The sequence below is a fragment of the Tubulanus polymorphus genome, chromosome 10, assembly GCF_964204645.1.
Source record: "Tubulanus polymorphus chromosome 10, tnTubPoly1.2, whole genome shotgun sequence".
In the NCBI taxonomy this organism is placed as follows: Eukaryota; Metazoa; Nemertea; class Palaeonemertea; order Tubulaniformes; family Tubulanidae; genus Tubulanus; species Tubulanus polymorphus.
Window position 1 is genome coordinate 5,698,191 of NC_134034.1, and position 12,700 is coordinate 5,710,890.

Genomic DNA, 12,700 nt, shown 5'->3' on the forward strand with positions numbered 1-12,700 from the left:
CTGAAAATTAAGCCGAAATATTTTTCGCGTTATGGCCTATGTTGATCACAGGCGATATATAAATGGATTTTTTTAATAATCAATGATTTCATAGACGAGCGAAACGATAAAAAAGCCAGCTGTGAATCGGACTGTGAGACGGATCCACCAACTACCGAACCGAAAAAAGGTGTGTAACTGAAAATTAAGCCAAAATATTTTTCGCGTTATGGCCTATGTTGATCACAGGCGATATATATATGGATTTTTTTAATTCTCAATGATTTCATAGACGAGCGAAACGATAAAAAAGCCAGCTGTGAATCGGACTGTGAGACGGATCCACCAACTACCGAACCGAAAAAAGGTGTGTAACTGAAAATAAGCCGAAATATTTTTCGCGTTATGGCCTATGTTGATCACAGGCGATGTATATATGGATTTTTTAATTCTCAATGATTTCATAGACGAGCGAAACGATAAAAAAGCCGGCTGTGAATCGGACTGTGATACGGATCCACCAACTACCGAACCGAAAAAAGGTATGTAACTGAAAATTAAGCCGAAATATTTTTCGCGTTATGGCCTATGCTGATCACAGGCGATATATATATAGGCCTATATGGATTTTTTAATTCTCAATGATTTCATAGACGAGCGAAACGATAAAAAAGCCAGCTGTGAATCGGACTGTGAGACGGATCCAACACAAACAAAAGACCGTAAGGGACAATTCCAAGGGCATGGACTGGGTCAATTGCGCTTCTGAAATTACAAGCAAAATCAAATCTGGTTTCAATTGCAGGCGATCAATTTCCAAATTCGAAGAAGAATTCGAAAAGAAAATCCACCGGCCATGGACTACCGACGTTCTCTCGACCAAAAAACAGATCGGAAGCAAACGATCAGGTTAGCAAAAGATCGGAATTATATCTAATGTATCTAATGAAATGGCATTATACCTTCATTATCTAGTTTCTGTAACATGTGAACACTTCCTCCAGGTCACCTTGATATGGAATAGATCATATGAAGTCGAGGTTCCAGTGGCCAAGGTAGGAACAGTTATTGTGACGGATGTTTCTCTCAGGACGTTACGTAATAAGATGTGGTTGGATGATGCTGTAAGTTTCGTGCAAGTGTTATCCCTCAGATATTTCTATGTTACACTTTCATTTCAAAGTAATGAACTAATATGCTGCATGCATCTGAAATACTGATATCTCAATAAATTTGTATGAACATAAATCGGGATCATTTGGAAGTTAGTCACTAAAGAGCCAGTTCATATTTTTCGTATTCTTTTGAAACGATAGGTCATAGTGGCGTCTTTGTTTATGATATGCAAAAAGGCTGCAGAAAACGATCCCCCGCGTGATTGGCTTTTGTTAGACAGCCATCTTATAACATGTATAATAACTGGAAATGAAATGTCGTACAAAAATCATCTCATGAAAAAGGTATCTATTATTAACGTTCTCTGTATAACAATCGGAATATTTTATTAGTCGATAGCGCTGTCTGCAATTGACTTTTACAAAGTTGAATGAAATTGTGTTAATCAAATGAATCTTTACTATTCTCAGGAAGTCTTTGCTACAAAAGATGCAGTTGTCGGGACTTACAACAAAAACCGAAGTCATTGGATTCTGGTGGTAAGTAAATGTATACCCATCTCCTAGATGTATTGTATGTACGTGTACGTACATGTATTTATGTACAAATTTATGTATTTATGTACGTAGGTTATATGGCCCAGAGTACGGAGTTTTATTTATCTTGACCCAATGGGCTACAATGATGATGAAGCCAATGCAGCAAAGGATAATTTCAGGTACGTCTAGTCGATTTCAATCGTAGATTAGTTCACCAATTGTCAATCAAAATAAGTTTCATGGGCATGTGACATATACACGAGCATTCAACTGTTCACACGGGTGCCAAATGGGCCCGAGCCTGTTTGCCCTGAAATGATTGCGTTTGAATTGCAACTGGCACCAGAAATGATCCACTTCGCTTTGTTTGAGCATTGTTTAGAATCAGTATTAGTGAATGGTTTACGTGTGAACGCGCTCTCTTATGATCTGTGCCAAATTGGCCCGAGCCAAATCATCTCCGTGTGATCGCAGCTATAATGTCCATTCATACATTGCTTCCATCTCTTTTTAGGCGATATCTCCAATTTAGAGAACGCCGACTAGGAAGGCCTGACCTTGGCAAAATACGGTGGACAGTTGGGTCAATCGATCACCCCAAACAGACAGATGGACACAACTGCGGTGTTTATACTCTGCATGTAGGTATTGTAGAAATTGTTGAGATTATTTTAGTAGGGTCGGCCCAATGTTGTTTAACGGTCTTCCTCTTTTAGTTTGCCAAATGTTTGATGCAAAAGGGATTCATTGCGAAAGAGCGATTTAATCCCGCAGCTGAGAGAAAGCGCATTGCTGCAGACCTGCTACTACATTCAGAAGGTAAAGATGGAAATATACTTAAGAATTTTCAGTAGAAACGAGTATGTTCATTTTTTTTTTAAATAAGTAGTACCCTAGTAAGAATTTTAAAACGTAATATTACAGTTGATATGACGAATGACTGTTCCCAATGTTGTACTCGAGGAGAAAATGGAGTGTGGGTAAGAATCTATCATGTTCAATCGCATATCAGTATGAATTGCATTCTAAATAATGCACTATCATTTTCATTATTGTTACAGATTGGATGCAATCACTGCTACAGGTGGTACCATAGTATCTGTATCAAACTCCACGGCGAGGAATTGGAACAAGCCATTAGAGAAGACTGGTGCTGCAGCAACTGCATTAATTTTTATACGCATTGAACAGCGTCGTTCTACATTTTGTGAGGCACAATTAGATTTATATTGGATCTCGTGATTCAATGGCGGAAAAATTATATAGTTCTTAGATTGATGATGGTACGGAATAACTATTGTTGCATAACTAAAATTAGCTGAATAACTAACAGGAGGGCTAACATGCATTTAGTTTTAGTAAATTTCTTAATTGAATTTTTACAAAATATAATAATACCGGATACCTACATTAGTAAAAGAAAAATTTATAGATAGGCCTTCATACAAGTGTGTGTCGTCAAAGCAATATTTCACATTTCAGAGAATTAGTTTCGATTTTCATCGTTGTTGTATACCTTATATATAACTTATTTCGTCATTTGATTTCCTCTATCAAATTATTGACAAGCTGATATCTTGGTCTCGTAATTTAAATTTGTAATCAGTTCATTCGATAACCACCGGGTCTTGTGATTTTGCGTGATCATGGTAGGCTATCAAAAAAGAATTGTACAGGCCGGAAGGTACCAATTAGGCCTATTTTAGCCTTGTATTTCATATACGTTTATGTTTGTTATAGTAATTTTGTCGAGCATTCTAAGCATTAATCTTACGTACGATACTCCTGAACGGTACCAGTATCTGGCCTACTCGCCTCCAGGCGTCGTAGAGGCGAGTGACGCCCAAGTTTTATGAGAATCTAATCGTTAACTTTTAAACGCCACTATAACGGCATATAAAATCTGGTTTTGTATATATAATTTCACAATCTTTGAAAGGAAATGTATCCAAAGTTTGGTGTTTGCTCGACGTGATATAAATAGCTTTTAAATCACTCTTGTTTTTATGTTATTTACATGTTTCTTTAAATGTTTGAGTTCCTTTTATGTGAATAAATGAAGTGATTACCATTGACCTTACGCCTTAGCTTTCAATGATTGAATCTTTGAAGTGCCCACGTAACATTCCAAACTAATTGGCTGCTCTGCGACGGGTTAGTTCTAACCTGGCATGGTATGTCATATGGCGCAGCGAATCAACTATTTTTACTGAATTATAGATACACAGTATAAATATCAACCAATCCGCACTTATTCAATGTGCTTGCTGACTGTGGAGACGACAAAAGGAGGCCGCTAGAATGATTTGTCAAAAAGGCACAATTAGAAAGAAAAAACAAGAATATCAACAACAAATAATCTAATTTCACTTGCGAATTTGAAAAAAAATTTTTTAATTGCATCATTTAGAAAATAAGCAAGAAATGATTAAATTTTGATTGAATGGTTGGTACTTCGCATGCCACGCCAAATGCCATAGGCCTATATGCCAAATGTTTAGGACTAACCTCGCTAAGGTAACCTTTGCTTGTTCATGTCGTTGCTGCAAGATTCGTACCGGGAATCTAATTATAAACATAAGTCTTGTCGTTGATGGACATATTTGGGGAATTTTCAAACATGCGACAAGTTCGCCATCTATCGAACATATCTTGCGATCCCACACTTGTTCAGGATATTAGATGAATATCGGTATATCGTGATACTCAACACGTCCTTGCGTATAACGGAAATCACAAATACGCAAATTTGCGTATATTGGAAGTTGTATGGTGGCTCCGCGGCTCGGGACAACTATTATTCAATTTATGGGCATGACCTAGAATTGGCAGCTTACAGTGATTCAGCGGGGGATTTTGACCCCACGTACGCGGGAAAAGTACAACTCGAAAAGATGCAGTTCCACTGCTCCTAGTCAGTAACCTGTCTGTGGTTTAGTTTCACAATCGGATATTTTCACAAACCACAGTCAGGAATGGGAAGGTCATTTTTGTATGAAATCTTCGTCAGCCAATTTGACTGACGAGTAATTTGCCTGGCATTTCATTGTCTCTTAAGATATCCGTCTAATTTTTGTAGTAATCGACGCACAACAGATTCGTAGTTTGTCTGATACCTATAACACCTCACCTGACGATCTTAATCCATGTGCAAATCGGCCGTGAAGTGAGAGTAAATTTCCGTCGGGTCAACAGCTGCCATTTTGAAAATTACTGGAGGTGCTGGCACCTGTGGACTGAGGCCACGACAACAGCACAAACTAACGAAGCGAAACGACGAAATTGAAAAAAATTAAGAAATCAACACTTATTCACATTTTTCTTTTACCAGAATTTATTATTTCTTTATTTATTATGGAAAACACGAAGATTTGAAATATAAGTTGGAAAACCATCAAAAATAAAAATTGTCGTTTCGTCTTGGAAGTTTTATATAAATCCTTGTAGGTCCCCTTGTCTTATCATGCCACATGTGCAATACAGAGTAATGGTGGCCAATGGCGAAATTGGTGGAGAAATTAATTAATTTCTCAAAATAATGTTGATTAACCACTCGAAACATACATAAAATTTGATTATTTCGAAAGGTACCTGTGTTAGTTTGTGAATTAAGCCATTAATTGTGGACTGAAGTGAATAGAAAGTATATTTTTGAAGTGTTACTTTTTTCAACCGTGTTTTGGTCCTTGTCATCCCTAACGTTGGTATAAGCCCATCCGATTATAAAAAAGCTTACCACCAACGATTAGGTAACTAACTACACTGCTCCCAGTTGCTATCCAATTTCAGAAAACGATTTATAGATGAGTATCTAGCGACCCTGCGCGAAAGGCATTACTATGAATCGAAAAGGAAGTCCGGAGCAGTGAAAGTCGACGTGATACAGCTGAGAGACGTGGTTCTGCTACACGACATTGCAGTCATTGCATTGCAATTAACAGGAGTTATATGTTAGACTCTATATGATACTTAAGCGTCAGACGTTGTAGGGAACCGTAACAATGACTGGTATTCAGACTAAGAAGTAGGAAGGAGAACTTGAAGAAGTTGAAGAAAGAAGGATCTTCCTCCTGGCTCTACACACTTGATAGGTAACCATGGAATGGTGCAAACATATTGGCCTAAAAGAGGCTTCAATCATTTAGATTTAGTCTATCTCATATTAAGATGACACCCACCTGAAAACGATTTTATCTGCCGCCAATGACGAACGAAGCGAGTGAAATTTCGATTTCCTAACATAATATTACGACACACTGCATAACGACCTTGAAAGAAACAAAACGTACTAACGACCGACAATAACCGATGCGTGATTGATGAAACCCTCGCTTGCCAGAGGTAAAAACAGGCGCGGATTCAACTATCGCCAGCACGTGCATCTTCACCCGTCAAGGGATTCGAACCCACTACGCTAAAGCTGTTCGCCGAACCCCTTGACCTCACGAGTCGTTAGAGTCGTTACTAGCCGACCAGAATCCGGTCGTACCAATCACAGCGCTTTTGTAACAAACCGACAGTAGACTTCTGTTTGTTTTCCCGTTAAATGGACCAATCACCGAACGTTTTACCGAACAAGGAAGTATTTCGCAAATCGATATATGACGTCATGCGCAACAGCGCCAGTAATGAAATCACGCTTCGTGAGGCCAGGGGGCTGGTGGAAGCGAGTTCGGGAGTGATACTGGACCCCTGGCAAGCGAGGATGCAGCACGTGCGGTAGTCGCGGTTTTCAGATGCCCTTGAAAAATTTTTGTTTCGGGAAAAAAAGTAAATAAAAGGGCACACAATTTGGGAGCCATACAAGAAATAATTGCTTTTCTGTACTAGGTGCAAAATGTGCCAGAAAATAAATTGTCCAAAATCAAAAAAGGCATTCTAAGGCATTTTCCTTTACTTAAAAGGGCACTATGATAAAGGAGACATTATTGTTGCACTATAAATTCAATCGAAAAAGCGCAAATTTCGCCAAAAATCTAAAAAAGGCACAAGCAACGCGAAGGTAAATTTAGTGGCATACCAATAATGACATTCAAACTCAAACTCGCTCGCTGGGCATGAATACTGGCCCTTTTCAAAGTTCGTGCCATTTTTTCACTGTGCGTAGTCACTGAATGGCCCTGGATCTGCGCCTGAAAACAAGTAAAAAAAGAGGCAAACTGGTAAAAAATCGCTCAAGCAGCCGCCGCCCGTGCCGCAATTGTTTAACCATTTTGTGTTCGCAGTGCGCTTCACCCAGTCCTGTAGTGTGGCTGTCTCCTCAGTGATCTACGTTGCTCTACGATCCTTAGTATGCACCCAGTGTCGAGGCCTGAAAGGCGTCGCAGCTGCCCAATAGATTATTGCATTTCACCGGTTGCCGGGACTGACCAATCGCATGTGCGGTATTTCAAGAAAGCCTGATACCTACGGTTATTTCTTTAAATCCTCAAAAAATTTGTTGAAATTGCGCACTCCAATGACATACCGGTAGGTATTTAACAAGATTCCGGCACTAAGATTTTCCCCTAAGCCTGGATGGGGAATTTAAGATCAACTTAACATTTCGAAATATTTTGAGGTCCCCGTATGCTGATGAAAAACTAAACTTGATACACGAATAACTAGGGTTCCAGGGACGCTCACTTGGGAAGTGGTTTCGAATACTCAACATTCCACAGTTTCAATATTCAACGCCCCCTGGTGGCCATATACGAAATCCAATTAGCTTGAAACTTACCACAATCATCGATTATGTCAACAGCTACAACTTTGCTGTGGATTGTGATTACAAAATATGCATAGGTACCAACATGATACGGAAAAACTAATCTATCGTACTATTCAACGCCTCCTGGTGACCATATACAAAAACCAATGACCTTGAAACTCACCAAAATCATAGAACATGCCATGCGCTAAGTATGCAATTGATTGTAGTTATAAAATATGCATAGGTACCAATAGAAGTATAGACAAATTGTATATTATTCAATATTTAACTCCCCCCGGTGGCAAGAACAAAGAATTGGGTGATCCCAAATTCCAAGTGAGGAGATAAATCCTTTGACTGTGCTAGTAATATCGAATAAGGCTATAAGTTCAGACCTGCGATTTCTTCAAAAACCATTTTTCCACCTATGAATGAGTACTGATGACACTAAGATGGCCACCGATTGTGTGATAATTGGCGGATCAAGGATACCTGTCACATGCACAAAAGATCCCTTTTCATAGAATACCCACCACAAATTGCAATGAAAAATGGCAAGCCATTAGGAAGCTACAGGACTCAGAATTCAGGCCAAAATATGTCAATTTTGGCACGAGAAAGGTCACAGGACTGCCATCTTGAGTCCGATCGACCCAATTTTTCTCAAATTTTTCTCATGCTGTTGGGCCCTTCGGTACAAATATATATGAAAATCAAGATAATTGATTTTAAAGCGTCTACAAAATTTCCCCTTGAAAAATTAAAAAATGTGAAAAAAGTGCTGATTTGACGAACAAAAATGGCTGTGAGTCGGCTATTTTTAATCTGACCGAGCCTATTTTTGCCTTGGACTGAAAAAGTGTCTAGGGTAGATACATGTATATACTGAACGTCTTCAAAACTTCCCAAAATAACTGGACTAGTCCGTCTACGGACGGACAGACTGACGAAAAGTGAACCTAATAGCCCGCTGGGACAAGCCCCAATGTGGGCTAAAAAATACCGGAATACGGTGCCAGACATTAGTGATTGCAATATGATATAATATTACAGATGTCACGGAAATCGTACTGTAACGAAAGTGTGCACGGATCACGACGCGGTTTCGTTGTAGTTTGATAGCCGGAACCCGGTTACAGCGAGTGTGCCATGAAACGTGGCCGATTGTGTTTAAGTAGCGTAGGGAGCATTTAATTCTCTTGCGAGGCTGAAAAAACTTAATCGCTACCGCGATGCTCCTCTCGCTTCTCCCGTCGAGGCTCACTTTTACACAAACTCTGGCAGCAAACCATGGTCTATAACATTGCCAAAGATTTCTTTAGCGGACAGGTTGCCGCTTAGCGGGTTTCAGGGTGGAGGAGCTCGGGTTTATGGGTTTATGTTGCGGCGTGAGCAAACCCTGGCAAGCGAGGATGTGCTGTTATAGTAACTGTGTGAGGGAGGCTGAGTCACATCTCCCGCATGAGGTAAGCAGACCCTGGCAAGCGAAATGTCGGTAAATATTATATTGTTTGTGGAATTAAACTATGAGGTCTCAATCTCAACTGTTTTTAGATAAACACGGTACCGGTAGCCTAGATTTACCGTGTGTGCCATTTCGGCGCCGAGAGGTCCAGTCGGATCGTCGTACTGCAGCGGGCCATGAAAAACGGCCACACACAAGTCCACTCCACCGCGATCTGCGTCCAGTGTAGCTGTGGTGATGGAGATGGCGCCACCAACATGATTATGCCCAGCGTGCAGTGTTCTTATCGGATTGAATTTTTTATTGCATCGTACTCATTGCCGAAACTCTGCCAAAACCTTCCGAATATGCACATCTAGAAACTTAGGCTACCTGTTTAGATATTTAAAACATGATCCGTCCTGTCGGTGTAGTGATAATAGTATGTGTATTTCATAAATACCCTTGTTACATTTTTAGAACTTTTTATCTTTATTTTTCTATGTTCTCACTATTGCAAAGTATATTCTCGTATATACTCACTGCTCGCAACTCAATTCACTGCCGTCCGGAATTCTCGACTGTAGACTATATGGGGTCTGAAACGTGTGAGCCTCACGGCGTTTTGTACTGCATACATATCTGCGCTTAGATATCGCAATAAATCACTTTTCCATAACCCTGGGATAAGAACTGTCGCAATTCTCTGGAGGTTGGGCGCGAGCAGCAGTACAGATCGAATGGCGGGCATGCCGTTAGCATAAACGTCTATAATAAGATGAAACCCACTATGTATAAATTAAAAGTATTTTAAAATCGAGAATTTATCAAAAAACTTAAAACACACGACGTTTCCATCTCATCCTAGAGATCATCGCCACAGGTGTGAGATTATAACTAAAAGTGAGAGGTATATATACAGAGGAGAACAGGTTAATTGAGTAAATTAGCTTCTAATTAGATTAGATAGGTTAAATTAACGTCGATAATTCAATTTTTGTGAGATGATTCAATCATGCTGATATAGTTAAAAATTTCCTCGACCAATTCGAATATAAGTCGATGATAAAACAATTGATTTTCTGCAGTAGGCCTATACATTTTGATTGACTTTTTTGATCTCATGAGCATATATTCACATGAACCCAAAACTCGTCGATGTGGTTTAAAACCATCGATTGTATATTATTTCCGTAACCAATGTGAAAGGATTGGGCTCAGTTGAATCAAAGATAAAATGATTTTTTTTCAATACTGAACATTATAATTATTATGCCAACGTAGGAAATGAAGTAGTTTTCGCAAACGACTGAATCTTTTCATTCGCCTGATATATGCTGGAATTAATCGAAGAAGTCCCACAATTCGAATTCTATATGATAAAATTCATTATTTTGAAACCACAATGTTTCGGCTGTTGACTAACAGTCATATTACCGTACAGCAGGTGGAGTGTTCTATAGCAGCCGAAAAGTTGTCGTTTCAAAACAATGAATTTTATCATATAGAATTGTAACCGCACTTGCCTAAAATAAAAACTATGCCACCGTGCGGGCATGAGTCCAGAACAGCAAATAAAAAAACCAGTAATTCGTAGATTATATATATATATGGAAGATAAGTAATTTATTAAGTCTATAATTCAAAAAAACAAAATAACTAAGGTACTTAGAAAAAAATGAAAATAAACAGGGCCCTTTTTACGAAACTTAGATCAGAAAAATAAAAATCAAATCAAATTAAATTAGCTTAAATGTAAGTCAATGATCAATTAAAGTTCTTTTTCTTCAAAAGTTTATAAATTTTAACTTAGCGTCGCTCCAAAAAGATCGCCCTGTCGCTCCTCGAAATTGTTCGCTGCGCTGCTCCCGAAATAGTTCGCTGTGGTTCCTTTTGCTGCCAAAAATCTGTAGTAATTGTTGATCTGTGATTCCCAAATTTTTAAACGTTTGCTGAATGCGTCGTATCTGTCGAATTTATAATTTGCACGTCACGCAAATTTCACTGATAATGAAAGTCCGCTGGTGGTACGCGGAGTTTGGTACGCGGAAAAAAAACAGTTTTACTTAACAATGTTTTTTATCACCAAGCTGGTTAAACTTCTGTGGCCGTAAAACTTTAACTACCACTAATAACAAGTGTTCTTCCGAATCACTTTCGAATCACGAACACAACTCCGTAATGATTAAAATTCAATCCCGTTAGAAGTTCTCCAACAGTAAAAAAAGTTTGTGACGATTATGACAACTGCCACAATAGATTTCTTATATAAATTACGTATCAAGTTTTACTAGTTGTAAAAACTCAAAAATTGCAGGAGAGCTCGAGTTGAGCTTCCTCCTATCTCGAAATCTCAAAAGCGTCTCCTCTCTCTCCAAACTATCCACGCCCAACTTCCTGCAGGGGCTCCCTTCTCTCTCTCAAAGATCCATTCAAGTAAAAAATTAGATAGTTTATCCCCTAAAATGGTGAAAAAGAACTTACCCAAAATAAAACTAATGTATTTAACTCCCGCCACATAAATGTGAAATCCTAATATTCCTCTTTATATAAGAAAAATGAATTCTTAATGAGATTAAAATAATTGAAATTCTTGTGAACCCCATAGCTTCCGGTAAAAATTGCATCAGCAAATACGTGTCAAAATTCACATCTCATAATAATTAGCACCAAGGTTACATGAGCCAGCGACCTCATAAATCTTGAATATGTTTAAACTAGTGAACTAAATTCAGCAAATGCCTGTTATGAAAACTAGACAACACGAACCAACAGATTTTACATTTAACTTTAAGATCAAACATTTATTGATAAAAAAAATTGGATATAACGTAAGGACTTTAAGGAAATATATATAAAACCGACAACAGGCTGTTCCAACTAAAATGATGGGACCCCCCATAGTGGTGGCTACAGAATTAATTCCCGCATATATCAGGCGAATGGATAGATTTATTTTTTGGCGAAATGACTTATGGGTCATAAATGACCCGGCCGCTGTGGAGAAACAAGGTATCATTTCTGTTTAGTCTTAGTGAATAACTACGCAACGCAAAATTGTTTTCATCGCAAATGGTCTCACAAGACAAATCATCATCCACGCAGTCTTGCGTGACGTTGGTGAATAAGATCTCCCTTGACTGGTTATGCTAACGCACATACGTTCAACGATATTTAGATGAGTTAATTCTTGTGATGGGGTGTCGTACCGTGGACATATAAACTGGTTCAGCTATCGCAATATTCGGCCCTAACTAGCTCGTATATTTGGTTGACAGTTGCACTGGTCGTTTCAGAAAGAGGATTCTCAATTGCATCCCGGATGTATGTTCTATACGGTCCGTCATTCTAAGTTATTCATTCTGTTTCAGGTCCTTTTACTTTCAATTATCGGTATTTATTCTGTATAATATTCACACTTAGATTATGATACGTGTAATTTAGTGAATATGTATGTAACAACTATGGGATTCCAGGAAATGAATTAATTGAGCCAACTCATGCTTAAACGAAGTTCTACCGGCTAAGTGATCATATTCTAGCGGGAACATAATTTTCTAATTCCGGACCAAACCGGTATGGAAAACTAGTGGAAACAAGGCGTTTTTATTTGAGCAACTCGCGACGTCGCCGTCAAATGTTCCATTTATTTAACCAAGTACCCGGCTCATCTATTTAGTCGAGTCACCAATGCAAGTATCATACGCAGCCAACTCGTCCGTACAGGCGAGTGGTTCGCGTTTCAAGATGGCGCCTATGACGAGTGTTCGTCGATAGATCAAAAGACTAAATGGCGGCCTTTTCAGTCGCAGATAAATCAGGTGTCGGAAGTGTCATTTATTTAAGGCGATTCGATTTGATCCACGTGATCATAACGCGGCTGTCTAACCGAGTTGCTTATATAAAAACACGCATTCGTCACTGGAGAAT

General features: G+C 38.8%; 1 protein-coding gene across 3 annotated transcripts in view; it reads right to left on the reverse strand.

Annotated features, from left to right (window-relative positions):
- Positions 1-5,894, reverse strand: part of LOC141911911 (hydroxyacylglutathione hydrolase, mitochondrial-like) — a 68,041-nt gene extending 62,147 nt beyond the window's left edge. Inside the window, exon 1 of one of the 3 annotated variants that reach the window (XM_074803012.1) lies at positions 5,813-5,894. In XM_074803012.1, the coding sequence (XP_074659113.1) occupies positions 5,813-5,876 (64 nt within the window). In that variant the 5' untranslated portion in view covers positions 5,877-5,894. Of the gene's footprint in view, positions 1-5,672; positions 5,784-5,812 lie in introns of those variants that run through there. The other 2 variants (XM_074803013.1, XM_074803011.1) reach the window with 2 other exon arrangements.
- Positions 5,895-12,700: the final 6,806 nt, after the last annotated feature.